Source organism: Anolis sagrei, chromosome X, assembly GCF_037176765.1.
Source record: "Anolis sagrei isolate rAnoSag1 chromosome X, rAnoSag1.mat, whole genome shotgun sequence".
NCBI lineage: Eukaryota > Metazoa > Chordata > Lepidosauria > Squamata > Dactyloidae > Anolis > Anolis sagrei.
This window is the reverse complement of record NC_090034.1, coordinates 22,690,213-22,710,607: the sequence shown is the minus strand read 5'-3', so window position 1 is coordinate 22,710,607 and position 20,395 is coordinate 22,690,213. Positions and strand designations below refer to the sequence as shown.

Genomic DNA, 20,395 nt, shown 5'->3' with positions numbered 1-20,395 from the left:
ATCCTAGCATCAATCTTGTTAGATGTGTTGGGCTGAGAAAAAAGTGTCTCCTTGGGTACATCTACACACTACAATTAATGCAGTTTGACAGTGCTTTCACTGCCATGACTCAATGGGAGTTGTAATTTGATGAAACACCAGCACTCTTTAGCAATGAAGGCTAAAGACCTTGGAAAACTACAGCTCCCAGGATTCCATAGCATTGAGCCAAAGCAGTTAAAGTGGTGTCAAGCTGCATTCATTCTACAAACCCTAGGATAACCAGTAAAAATTAAGGCTCTCATGAACAACTATTCTGGCTTGATATGATGGGAGATGGAATCCCATTGGATGGGGTCGCACTCCCCCTGAAGACACAGGTTCGCAGTTTGGGTGTGATCCTGGACTCATCGTTGAGCCTGGAACCCCAGGTTTCAGCGGTGACCAGGGGAGCATTCGCACAGTTAAAACTCGTGCGCCAACTGCGCCTGTACCTTGGGAAGTCTGACTTGGCCACGGTAGTCCACGCTCTGGTTACATCCCGTTTAGACTACTGCAACGCTCTCTACGTGGGGTTGCCTTTGAAGACGGCCCGGAAGCTCCAATTAGTCCAACGCTCGGCAGCCATGATACTAACTGGAGCGGAGCGCAGGGAGCATACAACTCCTCTGCTGCACCAGCTCCACTGGCTGCCGATCTGCTACCGGGCTCAATTCAAAGTGCTGGCGTTAGCCTTTAAAGCCCTAAACGGTTCTGGCCCAACTTACCTATCCGAACGTATCTCGGCCTATCAGCCCACCAGGACCCTAAGATCTTCTGGGGGGGGGGGGGCTGCTCTCTATCCCGCCTGCTTCACAGGTGCGGCTGGCGGGGACGAAAGACAGGGCCTTTTCTGTGGTGGCCCCGCGGCTATGGAACGCCCTCCCCATGGAGGTAAGATCAGCCCCCTCATTGATGGTATTTCGGAAAAGACTAAAAACCTGGATGTTCGAGCAGGCGTTTGGTTAACTCAGTGCAATAAGTGTAATGATTGAAGGACTGGCAATTTGGACGACGAAACTGGATCGCGATTTTAGTCAAGAGATGAATTGGATTGTTTTATTGATATATGTACTGTGGATTGTGTTTTTATGCTTTTAAACTGTATACTGTTGTTTGTTATAAGTTGTTGTAAACCGCGTTGAGTCGCCGGCTAGGCTGAGAAACGGCGGTATACAAGTATAGCAAATAAATAAATAAATAAATCCAGTTAAATGAGCCCAGGTTATCCATCTCTGTTACTGTGCATCACAGAAATGAGCAGGTGTCTCTACAGCTAAATTCTCCCTCACTTGCCTGTGAAAACAGCTTTTCCAAATTACTCAAGAACAAGTCGACATTATACCCGGAAGAAAGGGCTTCCCGTTGAAGCCATATAGGCAGGAGAACCTGTTTAGACAAGTTTGCTGCACCATAAAATTAGTTCTTGGTGGCCCGGAATGTGTGCTCCCACCTCCCAGCTGGAAACCCGAACAGAGGTCTCCTTCACGCTACTGAATTATTGCACTGTTGATGATTTTGCAACAGTCATTTGCAGCCTGGGATTTTTAGTTCCATGAGGCATTATAGCAGTGGATCCCAATCTCTTTTTGACCACTCTCCAACATTAGTACCAAAAGGGTTACAAATCAGCTTTTGGTCAACTTTAGATTCAGTTTGGTTATTTGGGGTGCTGATTCAGAAAACTGCATTGGATTGACCACATCAGCTCCAGTTTCTGATACAGAACATATGCCATCTAGTAGTTGTTATCTGCTTGCCCACAGAAAACCATATTTAATAAGCCTCGGCACTATAAGGAGGTTTCGGGAGACCAGTCACTCCCATTGCAACAGTGTCATAATGGTGAGTCCACGGACCATATTTTAGCTCTTGCAAACCACTGGTGGTCCACAGATCACAGGTTAGGGACCACTGCATTAGAGCTCTCAAGCAGAGAATACCACATGGAACTACAAATCCCAGGATTTGGTCACAGCCATCAAATTGATATCAAGGTGCTATTGTAGAAAGAGACACATGGCAAAAATGAAGGGAAGGTCACTGTTTGTATCCACACTGTAACATGAATGCAGTTTGATTCCATAGCAGTGGCTAACTGCTATGGAATCCTGGGATTTGCAATTTCCGAGGTACTAACACTCTTTTGCAGAGACCTGGTAAAAATACACATCCGATGATTTCGTATCATTGAGCTATGTCAGTTAAAGGGGTGCCAAACCGCATTAGTTCTACAGTGTAGTAGTTGCATCACTGGTGATGCAGAAGCATTCAATTGCTCAATGGCTTGAAACATTTCTCTCCTTTTTTTGGATTATAATGCAGCTTTCTATAACCAGCATAACCAGAAGAAACTCTCATTCAATAATATTGGCCTTTCACATTTGTGAGTTTGGCTCTTGCAAATTTGATTATTTGCAGATTTGATTCCAAGTCTCTCTTTAGGAATCTCCATACCCTTTGTGCTGGAGCATCTAGGAATTCCTAGAAAGGTGTTTTCTCTGATCAGAAAGAGTATTTCCTTAATTTGTAGCTTTCCTACTTTCATAGGGCTCCTGCACATTTAACCTCAGCAAAGATGGAAAGCTAGCTTTATAATGTCTGATGCCCTGGAGAAATTGAGTTTTGGGTCAATATCGCCACACTATTACATTACGTAACGTGATGTTTTGTTCCTGGGTTATAAATGTCATTTCCGAATTGGTTCTGTCATAAAAACATGGAAAATGTTTACTACATTGCAAAAACTTTGCTTTTGCAGGAGGGACATCCTGCAGCACGTTTTGCTCTGGTTTCAATGAATATCTCATCATTGAGTCTCAACTAATTCAGCCTAGTTTGTGGCAGCCAAAAAGCAAAGTTTCTGGAGTAGAACAACTTTCAAAGTAAGGACTGCACAATTAAACAGGAAATAACACTTTCAAACCCGGAACATAATTTCTTTTCAAATATTGTTGCATAAGGTAAAGGTTTTCCCCTGACATTAAGTCTAGTCGTGTCCAACTTGTGGGCTGGTGTTCATCTCCATTTCTAAGCCAAAGAGCCGGTGTTGTCCATAGACACATCCAAGGTCATGTGGCCGGCATGACTGCATGGAGCACTGTTAACTTCCTGTCAGAGCAGTACCTATTAATCTACTCACATTTGCATGTTTTCAAACTACTAGGTCGACAGAAGCTGTGGCTAACAGCGGGAGCTCAGGCCGCTCCCCGGATTCAAACCTACGACCTTTCAGTTAGCAAGTTTAGCAGCTCAGGGGTTTAACCCACTGTATAGTGTTATGTGCAAACAGTTTCAAATTCTAATCCTAGCCCTGTATGGGAGTAAGCCTCATCAAAATCTATATAGACACAAACATGATTGCATTGTAAGCTTTGGGTATGTGCAATACACAAGGTTTCCCACTCCATTCCCTATCAGAGTCATTCTGTTTTGTTGGGCTGTTTCCTTTTTTTTTCCCCCGAGTGCTAAACTCCTCATTTTACAAGGTCAATGAAAGATCACTGATGCGATTGGCCAGGTCTGGAATAAAGCTGGTGATCATCAAGCCTAATTTCCCGTCCTAAATAAGCTCTTCCAGGGAATAAGCTGGATCCTTGACCTACACATCTGGTTTGTTGCATTAAAAGGAAGAAAGTCCAAGGCAAAGCTCCCCATGTGTTGCTCCTTTATGGTGACCCAAAGGAAGATCTATCAGAAGGGGGTTCTTGGGAAAGTTTTAGTCAAAGTGGGTTTGCCTTTGTTCTCCACGGAGACTTGCCCCAATGGGTTTCCATGGCTGAATGGCAGATTTGAGCCCTGATCTCTAGAGTTGTATTCCAGTAACACTCTGTAACTCTATTTGGTTATGAATGTCATTTTCTAATTGGTTCTGTCATTAAAACATGTAACTGTTACTGTGACTGTAATGTTATTTTGTTATTGTATTGATATGGGGTTTTTGTTTTTTATGTAATTTTTTGATGATGTTGCTTGTTGTTTATGTTTTGGTTTTATTTTGATGTAATATGTTGTCCAGGCTTGGCCCCATGTAAGCTGCTCTGAGTCCCCATTGGGGAGATGGTGGCGGGGTATAAATAAAGTTTATTATTATTATAAATTTATTACATTGCAAAAACTTTGTTTCTGAGGGACATAATGCAGCACATTTTGCTATAGGTTGCTGTGAATTTTCCGGGCTATATGGCCATGTTCTAGAAGCATTCTCTCTTGACATTTCGTCCACTCTATGGCAGGCGTCCTCAGAGGTTCTGAGGTCTGTTGGAAACTAGGCAAGTGCGGTTTATGTATCTGTGGAATGTCCAGAGAGGGAGACAGAACTTTTGTCTTCTTGAGGCAAGTGTGAATGTTGCACTTGACCAGCTTGATTAACATTGAATAGCCTTGCAGCTTCAAAGCCTGAGGAAATCCTCCTTTGTTGGGAGGTGTTAGCTAGCCCTGATTGTTTCCTGTTTGAAAATCCAAAGATTTTTCACGCTATACAATAACATTGCATGCAACACATGGAAATGCAAATTTCTGCTCTAGGCGAGTCTATAAGGAGAACAATTACTGTGCTCAGGGGCTCTGCTATGATCTTTCTTCAGTGGAATACAACACAATACAAAAATACAATTAGTTTTGGAATCGTACAATATCTATCACACCATACAGTACAACACAATGCAGTGCTATTCCTTTTGGAATCATGCAGTGAAACACAATACAGTGTGTTAATAATTGTCATTATTATTACAAATTTTAATAATAATAATAATTTTATTTCTTACCCTCCTTTCCTCATGGGTCGAGGTAAGTAACAGCATAATGAATGCACATAAACACAATTGCTTTTGGAATCGTGCAATGTAACACAATATAGTGTGCTATGGTAAGGTAATAAAATATATTATTATTATTATTATTATTATTATTATTATATTTTTTTACCCACCTCTCCTTGTGGGTCAAGGCAGGTTACAGCATAATTTAAAAAATAACCACAATTGCTTTTGGAATCATGGTGCCTTGTAAATTTGCAAATACCAACATAGCCCTTCAAATCCCAGACAACAGACCTCAATGCTAAACAGGCACAAGCAAAGACACAAGCCCTTTGGTTTTCTAGTCTTTTCTTTTCTTTCTGGATAAGGTTTAACACAAGGCCAATGGATAACATCTGAGAGGAACTGGTAGGGAGATATAATGCAACGTGAAGCCAGTCTATCTCCCTGATCATTTCTCATCTCCTTCGGTCAACAGATTTGCTTTGTTTTAAATCCAGGTGGAGGGTCGACTATTGAAATTGCTTGAGTAAGCATACAAGGCGATTCCTTTCTGTTATCTCCACCTTACTGTAATGCTTTGAAGCCTTAGTCTTTCAAACAGATCCTGGGCTGAGATAGATACGCTCAATCCTTAATTCAATCATTCGGATGCAAGTTAAACCAGGATTAACTCGTTCCAACAATTTCCATGGGGGCTCCAAGTCAACCAAACTCATAAGGATGAATTCCTCATAGTTTAATATTTCCATCTTGGGGGAAAAGTCTATATAAGGACTGAGAAACCATTCAATTGTGTGGGTTAGCTATTGTCCAAAAAAAGAGGAACTTTCCCCAAAACAATGCCTTTCTCCAGGGCTGAATATCGTAGCTCAAGCGGCTGCCACAAAAGGACAAGGTTTCATTACTTTCCTTCGGGGCAGAATGAGGGGTTCATTTCTGCACTTTGACCCCCATTGCCCTCGGAAGTCTAACCCCCAACAAGTCTGGGGCTGACCTCTGAAACAGACAAAGCCAGGAGGAGAGAGGCATAAAACATGCCCATTGCGCCTATGACAATATGGAAAGGCTAGCTCAAGGGACCGGGACAATCTAGGTAGAATTAAAATGCAGAAAATGCAGAAAAGACTCGGGACTCTGTAAAACTAAAACTGCCATGATTCCATAACATTAAAAAGGAAGGGGCCTGAGGCTGTTAGGAATGGTGGGAAATGAAGTCCAAAACACCTGGAGGGAGGAGGGCCAAAGCTTGCGCATGCCTGCCATAGAGTGTAGATGCATCCACAGAAAGCTATTGAGCATCCCTTGTCCAGAACTCCCAAACTATTCCAAAATCTGAAATTTTACCCATGCAACTAAAGCATTCTGATGTTTCAATGGATGCACATTTAGTGTCATGCACCAAAGTGTTAAAAATATTATACAAGACTATTATGTCAGGCTACACAGAGACGTCATTGAAATCCACAAGCACATGGACAATTTCTGCAGAAAGGAAGAAACCATGAAAATGAACAAAATCTGGTTAGCAGTATTTAAAAAAAAAACATCAGAATCAAGACAGTAAATAAAGAACATCACTCAGAAACAGAGGAACTCCAGACAACAAACAATCACGTGCCAGTTAACAGTTTCCAAACAGAGGCTGCCTCCAAGCAACAACAGTTAGGCTACCTCTATGCAGATGCCCTCACTGATTGACTTTGCAGTTTCATGGCTACTCAATGCTATTCAAGCTGGCTAACTGCAATATTCACATTAGCTTTAAGCAGACAGGGCTTCTTTTTTCCACCCTGGACATTATTCCACATATTTATATTATATTTATATTACATATAATGTAATACAATATAATACTACTAATAATACAATATTATAATCATATATTTTCTATTACATGTGATATTATTAATAATATCACAATATAATGGTATAGTAGACTATAGTAATATATAATACTGATATTGTGCTATGCTAATTGTGTGTGTGTGTGTGTGTGTGTGTGTGTGTGTGATAAACTTTATTTATAACCTTCCTCCATCTCCCCAAAGAGGACTTGGGGCAACTAACATGAGGCCAAGCCCAAAATAATACAACATAATTAGACAAAAAATAACAGGAAAAAACATCATAACAAAATATATAAAATAACAGATAAAATAAACAATATAAAATGACATAATAAAATCAAACACAGAGGGCGGGCCAGATGTATGAGATAAAATGTTAAAAGTTTAAAATCCTGGGTGAGTTAGGAATAAAAAGTGCATTTATGAGAGAGGAGCCCGAGAAGGAGGACCAGTGGAGTTTGGCCTTTATAGGGAAACAGGGGAAGGTACTTTATCGAGGGGACAACTGTAGATGGAAATAGACAAAATGTGTTGAGTGGTCATTCTCCGAAGGCATATTGGAAGAGGCAAGTTTTTAAAGCCTTCTTAAAGGCTGCTAGGGTATATAGATATAGATACATCCTGTAAGCCGCTCGTAAATAAATAAATAAGATATATAGATATCTATATATAAATACCACACACACGCATATACATACACACACATACACATTGTACTTGTCTCACTGCCAACAGAACTTCTAGAGATGCCAGTCACAGATGCAGGTGAAACATCAGGAGAAAATGCTACTGAACATATCCATATAGCCTGAAAACTCACAGCAACCCATTGCAGTATATAAAAGTACTTTCAGGCTATATGTATAAGGTGTCTATGCAACATCAATACATTTTGTGCTTTGACTTGGCTCCCAACTCCAAGATTTCTTATTGTCAATATATATGTAAACACATGTATCCAAAAATCCAAAAATCCACACATACCCCCTCACCCCCCCCCCCCCCAAATCTGAAATCCAACACCTTTTGCTCACTTGGCATTACTTCTTCAAAAGAAATAAAAGAAGTAGTCAGGAAGAGACTCCCACGCAGACTCAAAGGTCTGTTTTAGCCATTTTTGGTTGTTGTTCAAAACACAGGCGCATTTGAAAGATACAATCACACAAGCAAAGCCTTGCACAAATAAACAAATGCTTTTGAGAGGCCACTTCCAAAATGCATCCAAGGAGGCCTTGTGATTTCATCAGCCTCCACTTTTCCCATGAATTGCCACTTTGGTGGCCATACATATAGATCTATGCTTTTCAACATTCAGGCTTTGGTTCCAGGAGAAAACCCTGCGGATCACAAAGTGTAGTAAAGTGCTACGCTTATACAATGGAAAAATCAAGCCTTTCATTTTGATTTTTTTTCCAGAATATTTTTTGAGCTGTGGTTCATTTAATCTGCGGATACAGAATTGCATACAGAGGGCTGATTGTACTTTAATTAATCTATTTTCTTTTCTTTCTGTAATGTTGTTTTGGCATCCTCAATAAGGGATTCTGGAAAAAGCAGTGGTTTACCAAACAGATGTAGATACATACACAGTAAAGTTAGCTAAAGTAGAATTCCACCCCAAGATTTATTGCCTATTGCTCTGAAGGTTTGTGTTTCTTTGGCCCTCCTATTCTCCACTATTCTCCCAGCGCTGATGCTGCTAGAAAACTTCCAGCTTTTACGAGGAATTGGTCGAGACATAATAATAATAAAAAATTAATTGACCAGTCATATGATCATTTCAAAATAGAACATGAGTAAAAAACAAGGCAAAAAGGTGAGGACAGCAGCTGACCTGCAAAGAATTGTTTGAGACTTGATGGGATAGTCACTGAAAAACTAGTGCAAAATGTGCTATAGCAGGATATCCCTCCTGCAAAAACAAAGTTTTTTACAGTTTAATTAACTTTTTCAATGTAATAATGAGACCCAATTAGGAAATGACATTTATCACCTAGGAATACAAACCATGTTACATAGTGTTATATATTATAGTAATAATATCCTACTTTTTTCTCTTAAAGGTGGCTGAGCTTCACTGTCAGATGCTTTGCTAACTAAAGCATCTCTGGAAATCCTCAAAGGCTTTTTTTTTGTCGTGTCAGGAGTGACTTGAGAAACTGCAAGTCGCTTCTGGTGTGAGAGAATTGGCCGTCTGCAAGGATGTTGCCCAGGGGACACCTGGATGATTTGATGTTTTTATCATCCTTGTGGGAGGCTTCTCTCATGTCCCTGCATGAGGAGCTGGAGCTGATAGAGGGAGATCATCCGCCTCTCCCCAGATTCGAACCTGCGACCTGTCGGTCTTCAGTCCTGCCAGCTCAGGGGTTTAACCCACTGCGCCACCGGGGAAACTCCACCTCAAAGGCTGCAAAAAAGAGACTCACTCTTCTGCAATAAGAACTGAGGATTGATTTTTGACTCCTGGTCTGACCTGTGGAATGCAATCGAGAAGAATGCACTTCTTTGGTAATGGAGAGGACTGGTCGCCAAAAGGTGAATGCTTTAATTATAGGGGTGGGCACATTCCTTGGCAAGCAAGGAGCAAACACCCCCGGACACATACCCCTTGGTCCAAGGAAAGCTGGCGCAGGTGGATCTAACACCCCCTCCTTCCCTTCTTCCTCCATCATTCCTTCTCTGTTTCCTTGCTTCCCCTCTTACATCCCAGGAAAGTTGGGATCCATCAATCAATCAATATGCTGCTTTTCTCCCACTACTGCAGCCAAGGCAGCTTGCAAGAAATTGGGGGGAAAGTCATACAATGTAAAACCATATTAAATATATATTATAATGTATTAAAAGCACTCAAAAATTCTCAATCAGCTCACTAGGACTATAAATCTGTTCATGATAAGTTGGACCCAAACTTTAGAAAACTGATCAATAGTCAAGGTTGAAACATCACCAGTGGTCCTATGCCTTTAACTTTGAATATGTTTTAATGGTTTTTAATTGGGATTTTTAAAAATACTGTTTATTTTTAATCCTGTTTTAATGTTTGCATATTTGTATATTTTTAAGTATATGCTAATGCTTTTATGTTAAGCCTTTCTGAGCCTCCTTCAAGAGAAATAAAGTAATATAATTATAATAATAAATCAACTTATGGCAACTCTATCATGGGGTTTTCTGGCCAAGATGTATTCAGAGGAGGCTCCCCATTGCCATGTGACTTGATTCAGGCCCCTTTACACTGCAATATAAAATCCAGATTCTTGAGTTGGACTGGGTTATAGGGCAGTGTAGACTCACATAATCCAGTTCAAAGCAAATCATATGGATTACCTGATTTGATAATCTGGATTATATTGCAGTGTAGAAGGGGCCTAAGATCATTGAGCGGATCTAAGATCAAAGTCTCAATTCACAGGAAAAACAAACAAATTTATTTGTTTATATATACCTCCAGGTTGGATTACTGTAATGCACTCTACGTGGGACTGTCTCTGAAGACGGCCCAGAAACTACAGTTGGTCCAAAGATTAGCGGCCAGGTTGCTAACCAGAGCTAGCTACAAGGAGCGGTCAATCCCCTAGTTTAAGCCACTCCACTGGCTGCCAATAAGTTTCCGGTCCCAATTCAAAGTGCAGGTGATTACCTACAAAGTTCTAAATAGTTCAGGACCTACCTATCTTCGCAATCACATCATCCTCTACGAACCATCACGTACCCTAAGATCATCCAGCGAGGCTCTTCTCTCGCCTCCACCGCTGTCCCAAGCATGGTTAGTGGGGACGAGGGAGAGGGCCTTCTTGGTGGTGGCCCCTTGGCTCTGGAACTCCCTCCCTAGGGAGATCAGACAAGCACCCACCTTGTCCACGTTCTGTAAGGACTTAAAAACTTGGATGTTCCATTATGCCTGTGATTAGGCAGTTTCACCAGAGAATTGTCTTCATCCTATCTAAACTCCTGCACTTTAGTTCTGCCCATCACCCTCTAATCTTGACACCTTATGGCCATAGGTACTCCAGCTAGATGGGCACAATTGAATTTTGCACTTTCCCAAGCTCTATTTAGGATTTTCACTGCACTTACGTGCGCCCAGATCCATCTCTGATTCTGCTTTTCAGCCAGGATACTGCTTTCATGTTGTTGTTGTTGTACTGTATGATGTTTTTATTTTGACTGATTTTAATTACTGTTGTTTTACCTGTGATTTAGGTTTGTCCCCATATAAGCCACCCCGAGTCCCCTTGGGGAGATGGTGGCAGAGTATAAAAATAAAGTTGTTATTATTATTATTATTATTATTATTATTTGTATACATTTTTATTTTATCCTGGAAGAGTATTTTTTGTAATGACTGTTTGATACCTAATGGTACATTTAGCTGCAACTTTCCCCATGTAGGGAAACTTTTGAGACACATCCTGTATAATGCCAATCTTACAATAATAGTTCAGGGTCCCTGAGTTTGAGCCCCCTTTTATTCCTAGGGCCGCCTTTGAAAGAGGGGCTAAGTAGTCCATTTCCCTTGCAACTGTGCGGAGGCCCAGCCTTGGAGGCATATTCTTTTGCTCTCGTTCTCGTTCCTCCTCCAAAACCTTCCTTAATTACAATCTGTGAAATGCTGAACTGGAGACACAGCCACAGCGACAGCTGGTAATTGGAAGCCTTCTCTTTCCCTTCCCTCTCCCCTTGCTATTGAACAGAGACAAGCCGGTTATTGTACTTTCTTCCACCATCCCATGGACGCTTTGGGATAAAAGTGTATCTTAATGCTACGGCGAGGCTGGGTTAATTACCTGCGTTTCAGCCCTGTGTCGGCAAACAGTTGCTCCCCAGAGTGGCTTGTTGCCAGGCCCAAGCAGCGTCAGGCTGTGATTCATTGAAAATGCTCCACTCGCCCCTGGGAGCAAAAGGGGTTTTTTCAAGCTTCTTGATTTCTGGGAAGCCTTTGCACAAAGCCACGTCTGCAAAACAATACTCGGGTTTCGAGGAGAAAGGCATGTGCCCCATTTGGCCACTATTACAGGAATCACTTGGCATTGCCCAATGCAACTTGTGGGATGGGAAAGAACCAATGCACAGACAGCAAAATATCTTTGGGGCAGAAGGCACCACTGAATAGAGCAATTTCCCCCTGGCTTTCATGTAAATAAATTCTCGCTAAGAACAATAAAAGTCAGAGGGAAATTGTGTGGGGATCTTCATGTGGCAGTTTCACACCCCAAGCTGCCACTTCGCATTCCTTATTTTAAAAGTACACATTCAAAAAGGGCACTCGGCATATCCAAGGCCCTTATACAAATATGAGGGTGGGTCAAAAAGTAATGCCTCCATCACTCTAACTTTTATTTCTTTCCCAGCTACTGGACTATCTACACATGATATGATAGAGGTAAACTTACTCTATTGATATAGTCTTTTCTTTTTCTGATTGATTAGAACCATGAATCTGAGGCTAAAAGAAAGAGTCATCATTGAATTTCTGGCAAAAGATGGTTGTGCACCTAAGGAAATCATCACTTGAAGGATGTTGATGATTTGCTCCCTTCTGACTTTTACCTGTTTGGACCTCTAAAAAACAGCCTATGTGTTTTCAGATTCAATGAATTGAATGATGTTAAAACAGCTTCATGGATCATAACGCAAAACCCTGAATTTTTCCAAAATGGTTTTGATGCCTGGGTTAAACGGTGGCTCAAATGTCTTCAAATTGATGGTGACTCTGTTGAATGATAGTTTTGTGTAGAGGGCAGTTCAGGTTATGATCTGTAGCAACTTCTGCTGTTCTATGTTTATTTATAACATTTTTATGAGGAAAAATCTTTTGACCCAGCATCATGTAAGAGTGTGTGTGTAAATGTGTGTGTGTTTTAAAATGCTCTATTCATTTTGAGTGACATCATAACTCAAAATCCACTGAAGGAATTGCCGCCAAATTTGGCCCCAAAACACCTACTAACCCAAGCAGTGACCATCACTCAAAAAAATGGATTTTGTCATTTGGGAGTTGTAGTTGCTGGGATTTATAGTTAACCTACAATCAAAAAGCATTCTGAACTCCACCAATGATAGAATTGAAACAAACTTGGCACTTAGGACTCCAGTGACCAACAAAAAACACTAGAAGGGTTTGGTGAACATTGATCTTGAGTTTTGGAGTTGTAGTTCACCTATATCCAGAGAGCACTGTGGACTCAAACAATGAAGAATCTACACCAAACTTGGAACGAATACTCCATATGCCCAAATATGAACACAGATGGAGTTTGGGGGAATAGACCTTGACTGATCCCCATCAACTATAGAATTGGGCCAAACTTCCCATACAGAACCCCCATGACCAACAGGAAATACTGTGTTTTCTGGTGGTCTTTGGCGACCCTTCTGACAACCCCTCATGACCCCCCAGGGGTCCTGACCACCAGGTTGAGAAATGCTACCTTAAGGCCATCCAGTCCAACTCCCTTCACCAGGACAAGAAAACATAATCAAAGCCCTCCTGACAAAGAGAAATACAGCCATAGATGTTGATAGATATATATGATTCACACACACATATATATGTATATGACAGATATAGTATTAAAGATTTGAATGGGACTTGGCTTTGGAACGCCCTTCCCATGGAGGTACAATCAGCCCCCTCGCTGATGGTGTTTCGAAAAAGACTGAAGACCTGGATGTTCGAACAGGAATTTGGTTAATTCAGTGCAATGAATTTGATGATTAAAGGATTGGTAATATGGACGACGAAATTGGATTACGATTTTAGTCAGGAGATGCATTGGATTGTTATTGATGGGCCAATATTGTGTATTGTGTATGATGTTTTTTATGGTTTTAACTGAATACTGTTGATTGTTGTATTTTGTTGTAAACTGCGTTGAGTCGCCAGTTAGGCTGAGAAACAGAGGTATACAAGTAAAGTAATAAATAAATAAATAAATAAAGACTTCTAAATAAGGACAATTGTATGCTGCATGTTTCAGAGTAGGCAAACCAAACAATCTCAACATCAACACTGACAAAGAAACAACAAGAAATACAATTTATCCACAAGCATAAAGAAATTACACATATTATTCTTATTACTTTATTTTCCTGGAGGATGGACTGGTTGGATCTTGGACTGCGAGAAGATCCAACCAGTCCATCCTCCAGGAAATAAAGCCCGACTGCTCATTGGAGGGAAGGATACTAGAGACAAAGTTGAAGTACTTTGGCCACATCATGAGGAGACAACAAAGCCTGGAGAAGACAATTATGCTGGGGAAAGTGGAAGGTAAAAGGAAGAGGGGCCGACCAAGGGCAAGATGGATGGATGGCATCCTTGAAGTGACTGAACTGACCTTGAAGGAGCTGGGGGTGGTGACGGCCGACAGGGAGCTCTGGCGTGGGCTGGTCCATGAGGTCATGAAGAGTCGGAGACGACTGAACGAATGAACAACAACAACTTTATTTTCCAGATCACCAGACTGGGCCACAGCAACGTATGGCAGGGGACGGCTTGGGTATGTGTGTGTGAGGCATGAGGAAACTTTTAGATCCACATAAACTTAACAGTATTTCAGTGGAAGACTCCAGGAGCCATCCTGTCCAACTCCCTTCTTCCATGCAGGAAAAGCACTATCAAAGCACCTCCAATAGATGGCCACCTGGACTTTGTAGTAGTAGTAGTAGTAGTAGTAGCAACCCCAGTGGCCATCCAGTCCAACCCCCAGATATATCACCTGATACATCTTGATTCTTATGAAAACACACAAACACATTGATATCTTATTTGTCTATCTATCAGGTGGTTGGACTGGATGGCCCATAAGGCCTCTTCTAACTCAATTAATGATTCTATGATCTATTGATCTATCAGCACACACCTATACACACACACACACCCATTTAAAGAAAGGACGGGGAATTCAGACCCAATATCAGCATCTTTTCCAGAGATTCCTCCATTGTGCATACTTTATGTTTCTGTTTTCAAACACCAATGCCTAGCTGGAAACACAAGAGTCCTAAATGTATCCAAACAATGGAAGTTGCTAGTTACAAATAACTCATTATTACAGCTATATTTATGGACTGCAACATCCACAGTTTGATGTGTACTGACAGCGCTTTGTGCTGGTCATGGACTGTAATAAAATGTTGTTGTTGTTGTTGTACAGACTGAGAAAGCTTCAGATTGAAATCTCCAGATATATCAGGAAAAAATCTCTATCTAAATCTCTGGAGAGCCACTGCAGATGGCATTGATGATGAATAGTACAAGAGTTTGTCTAAATATAAGCCAGCATGGGGTATGGGTTTAGTGTTGGGATGACAACTGTAGAGACCAAGGTTCGAATCGAGTCATGGAAATCCACTGGGTGATTTCCATGTCTGAGCAAGTCACATACTTTCAGCCTCAGAGGAAGGCAGTAGAAATCCTTTCTGAACCAATATGGTCTAGAAAAGCTTGTGACATCTTTGCCTTCAGTTTGCCATCAGTGGGATATCATGAATGCATGCAAAAACAATACAGCATACCTATCAATCAATGTATCCATCCATTCATCCATCCATCTACATCACACATATTGTATCAGGAGAACAGGTAGAGCTCAGTCTTAGACCCCTTCTACACTGCTAGATAATCCAGGTTATCAAAGCAGAAACTCCATGTTATCTGATTTGAACTGGATTATTTCAGGCCCCTTCCAAACAGCTATATAAAATCCAAGTTGAACTGGATTATATGGTAGTGTGGACTCAGACAACCAGTTCAAAGCAGATATTGTGAATTAGCTGCCTAGATATTCCAGGTTATATGGCTGTGTGGAAGGGCTCTGAGTCCTCACTGCCATATAACCCAGTTCAAAGCAAATAATGTGTAGAAGGGGCCTTGGTTAAGAGGTTTTGCAAAGAAAAGGTCCCTGGTTCAACTTCCACCACCTCTCAGCAGGAATTTCCTTCTTTGGAAGCTTTGGGGCTGGATGGCCATCTGTCAGGGATACTTTGATTGTGCTTTTCCCGCATGGCAGGAGGTTGGACTAAATGGCCCATGTGGTCTCTTCCAACTTTATTATTCTATGATTCTATTAAATCTGAATCAATTCTGTCTAGATTGGTGGAAAGTTATGGCCACAGTCAATGTGGACATGCCAAGTTAAAGGAGCCAGTGGTTTCCATCCTAATAATGCAGCTTTGAATATTACTTTTTGGACCACTCTACCCAGCATCATTTAGCCAGTGTATGAACTACCAATCCCAGAATCTCCCAAGTACTCTTCCAAACTTTTAATGGCAGTTCAACCCATGACGGAGTCAGCTCCCCATCAGTTGACAAAGCTTTGGTTCTTGCAAATTTAATCTAGGGATTGTTTACACAGATTATAAAACAAAATCAGCTTCTTCTAGTCAAAAGGAGGGGTGAAGAACTGGATAGGATACCAACACCCTGCCATCTACCCATGGGGAATGCCTTTCGGCCAGCAATTGGACATGTGACCTGAGTCAACACTCTTGTGTATGTCTCCATTGTGGCTAAAATGTGCCTCCAAGTCACTTCTGACTCGCAACACCCGAAGGCAAACTGATCACAGGGTTTTCTTGGCGAGTTTTGTACAGAGGAGCTTTGTCTTTCCTTCTTTCTTTCGAGGCTATTTGTGTGACTCAAATAGCCTCGAATCAATGGCTAAACCGGAATTTGAACCTTGGTCTCCAGAGCTCAATGCTGAAAACTATCAACACCACAATTACTCTCTCTATTGTCACAGCGATTATTTATTGATTGTTCACATTTCTCAGTGTCAGTTCCAGACTGTCATCTTACAATACAAAACCAAGACAATTAAATACCACAATTCCTATTTAAAACATTTCTCACATGGGAAAAGGGGTCACATCACGTGTTGTATATGCAGCCCATCACCAAATGTTTCCAGTCCCTTATGTTTCAGCAATGGTGCTCATGACTTTTTGACCAACTTCAGCAGGAAGCTGGCCATAGAATCACACTGGAAGACCTAGATATTCCTAGACAGAAGTTTTGTAATCAAATCTATACACATAGTAATCCTGGATTTTCTGTTTTTTCTCCACCATGGGCATCCCAGTGTTTCAAACTTTCTCAATTTGTGTGAAATTTGCATGACCCCACCCACTGCCTCTCCCTTAACCATTTCCTATTCTTTTCTATGGCACACAGCAAACAGAGGAATTATCAGCAACTGAACATACTAGTGAGGTTTGTGGAGAATTCACCATGATTTATTGGAGTTGTTGGTACTGGAATTTATAGTTTAATCTAAGAGCACTCTGAACTCCACCAACGATGGACCTGGAACTAACTTGACACACAGAACCCTCATGATCAGCAAAAAAATACTGGAGGTCTTTGTGGAAAATTCACATTGATTTGAAGGAGTTGTAGTTCACCTACATCTAGACAGCACTGTGAACCCAAACAGTGATGGATCTGGACCAAACTTGGCACACATATCCAATACGCTGAAATTTGATTACTGGAGGGGGTTTTTTTCAGGGGGGGGGGTGTTAACCTTCCTTTCTGGGAGTTGTAGTTCACCCACAACCAGAGAAACGGTGACTTCCACCAATGATGGATCTGGACCAAACTTGGCACACAGAATCCTCACGGCTAACTCAACCTACTGGATAGGTTTGAGGGGACTGATTCACCATAGTGGGAGTCGTAGTTTACTCCAGACCCAAAGAGCACACTGAACCCCACCAATGATGAATCTAGAGCAAACTTGCCCAACATAACAGACTTTGAGTACTGATGGAGTTTTTCGAGGTTAACCTGGTATGTTATGAGTTGTACTTCACCAACAACTGTATGCATTGTGTACAATTAAAATTTGACTTTTTCAAATAACCCGGGCAACGCTGGGTACCCAAGCTAGTCCTTGAATAATATCCAAATTCACAAAGTCAAAACTGCAAATAAGGAGAGATGACTGTACTCAGGTCTCCCTTGGAACTGCTCAAACTGCAGTCAACTGGAGGCTCCTTTGTGTTCAATATATATACATATACTTACTGCTAATGGTACACCAAGAGAGTAGAGCATGGACCTCTGAAAGGCATTGGAGCCAAAATGAGGACTTTCTGCTTCCAAAACAAAAATACTGCCTTCCAATTTTTTCCACTCCCCAAATCTCCATCCATTGCAGTAACTTAAGAGACCCATTGAATATTTAAAAGACTGCCCTCCGTATCCATAGGTTCTGTATTCATGGATTCAACAAACCAGAAAGCAAACCTTGATTTATCATTTTATATTAAGGCCATTGTGTACAATAGGATATGAGCAGCATCCATGGGGGTCTGAAACCTTGATTTATCATTTTACTATGCCATTATGTACAATAGGATATGAGCAGCATCCATGGAGGTCTGATATCCAAACCAGATACCAAGGGCCCATTGCATTGCTACAACATCCACAGAAAGGAGGAAAACAACATTACCAAAGAAAACAGAAAGCTTTCTGTTTGTTTGTTTGTTTGTTTAGTTAACTATTTTCAACATCTCGCCTGCAATTCTAGAAATCTGGTAGCTGATGAAAAATTTCACTAGAGAGTAGAATTCCTTCTTAAGGGGACAATGCATTTATTTTAAGTGCTACCCCATAAGGTACGGCACTGCTGTACCCAAGTTTGCCAAGACCACAGAAGCCTGAACCTAGAACTTGGGGTGTGTTATTTCTGTGGACTCCAACTCCCAGAATCCCTGGCTAAGGAATTCAGAGAAAGGTAATCCATAGGAGTTACTCACCCAAAGCTCTGTTTCAAAAGCCACTCTAAGGCCCCTTCTATACTGCCATATAATTCAGAGTATCAAAGCAGATAATTCTCATATCTACTTTGAACTGGATTATATGAGTCTACACTGTCATATAATCCAGTGCAAAGCAAATAATTTTATATAGAAGTAGAAGAGGCCATAATGTGGGTTAAGGGTTGCAAAGAGTGGCCTTGAGGAAGAAAGGTGGCATATCAATTAAATAGATACCTTTTGGCAGGAGAGAGGGAAAAGTCAAACTCTTTGCCCCTACTAGGAGTGTGTCTATACTGCAGTATGACTACAGTTTGACCCCACTTTCACCATCATGGCTCAATGCTATGGAATCCCAAGAGTTGTAGTTTGTTGAAGCACCAGCCCTTTTGGGCAGAAACTGAATATCTTTTAAAACTACAACTCCTAGGACTCCATAGCATTGGCTCCAGGCAGTTCAACCTGGATGGCCATCTGTTGGGGGTGTCTGGATTGTGCTTTTCCTGCACGGCAGAGGGTTGGACTGGATGGCCCTTGGGTCTCTTCCAACTGTATGATTCTAAGTGAGGTCAAACTGCATGAATTTGACTGAATAGATGCTATGCACTCAACCTGGGTCGAGAGTGGCAAACCTCTTTGCCTTGGGAAAATATAAATACAGACTGATGATATATTTATATTATTTTTATAAATGTACAAATATATATATATATATACATAAAATACAACATAAATGAATAAGTAAATAAAGTTTGCCAGAAAAGGGAGAAAACCTGGAGCACTTGGGATGCATCATTGTAGAATAGAGCAATAATAATTAATTAATTGATTAATTAATAATTACTCACCTCTCCTTTCAGCGGGAGGTGGGGCACAACATAGTCAACGACATTGATAAAAGGCCCATGTAAAAGCATTGTTAAAATACAATGAAAAAACCTTTCCAAACTGTGTTGCGACAAGTTACTACATCCGCAGCAATGTGGAGGTGTGTCACGCAAATGAGAAATGACAAGCATCTTGAAAATTTACATTATTATCTTGCTATATATAGGGGCAGTTCAAGTGGGGTCAAAATGCATCCATTCTTCAGTGTAAATACACCCTAGGAATCCCAGATTAAGTTTACCTTCGAAGTCGGAAAGTATCCCATCCAGATGCTCTTTAACAGACAGCTGGGACATCTTGGCTTCAGGCGTCCAGTTTGGGAGGGACGACGAAGTGGCTCAAGCCCTGCTGTTGGGGAAAGGGGGGGGGGGGGAAGAGAAGAAATATATGTATTTCTCTATATATGTAACTAGAGCCTGGGGGGAGCTGAAAGAAGTTGCGACCCAATGCGCAAAAGCGGAGAAAAGTTTGCCAAAGTTTGCCAAAGATTGGTTCCTGACCCCCCAGATCTTTGGGACGCTCCCTTGGAGGACTTCCCTGCTTTGGGATAAGAAAGAGAGTGGCAAAGGGAAGAGCCTGGCTTTTTCTTTCCATTCCCCCTCCCTTCCCAAGCCCACCCTTCCGGGGATCGCATTGGCTGAAGGAGGAAAGAGAGAAGAGGAGGAGAGAAAGGGGAGAAGGGAAGCAGAGGAAGAAAGAAGGAAGGAAGGGGAGGGGGGCAAGGCTTGAAACTGCTCTTTGCAAGGGCAGGAAGAGGGGAGGGAGCAAGCTGGAGCCTGGCCCACTTGGCTTCGTTTCTGGCCTTTTATTAGGAGGTTTTTTCCTCCTAAAATGTAAGGTTCATCAGTTCCTCCAGCTGCAAAGACACGTGTCTGGTTAGTTTCCAAGCCAGACCTGGCCATCCTTGCAAAGGAGGCTCCTGCCCCTTTAAGAAGCCCACCAAGACTTTTGTGTCTTACTACTGAGTGTGTGTTACAGTTTCCAGAAAAAAAAAAAACACCCTGTAATTTCAATCTAATCAATACAAAACAAAGGCACGGACACTGAAACAAAATAATCAAAAGCTATTATTATTATTATTATTATTATTATTATATTTAGTTT

General features: G+C 41.4%; 1 protein-coding gene across 1 annotated transcript in view; it reads right to left on the bottom strand.

The window, feature by feature from the left end:
- Positions 1-20,023, bottom strand: part of LOC132781885 (septin-12-like) — an 87,524-nt gene extending 67,501 nt beyond the window's left edge. Inside the window, exon 1 of the mRNA XM_060786411.2 lies at positions 19,533-20,023. Within this exon, the coding sequence (XP_060642394.2) occupies positions 19,533-19,587 (55 nt within the window). The 5' untranslated portion in view covers positions 19,588-20,023. The remainder of the gene's footprint in view (positions 1-19,532) is intronic.
- Between the last annotated feature and the right edge of the window lie 372 nt (positions 20,024-20,395).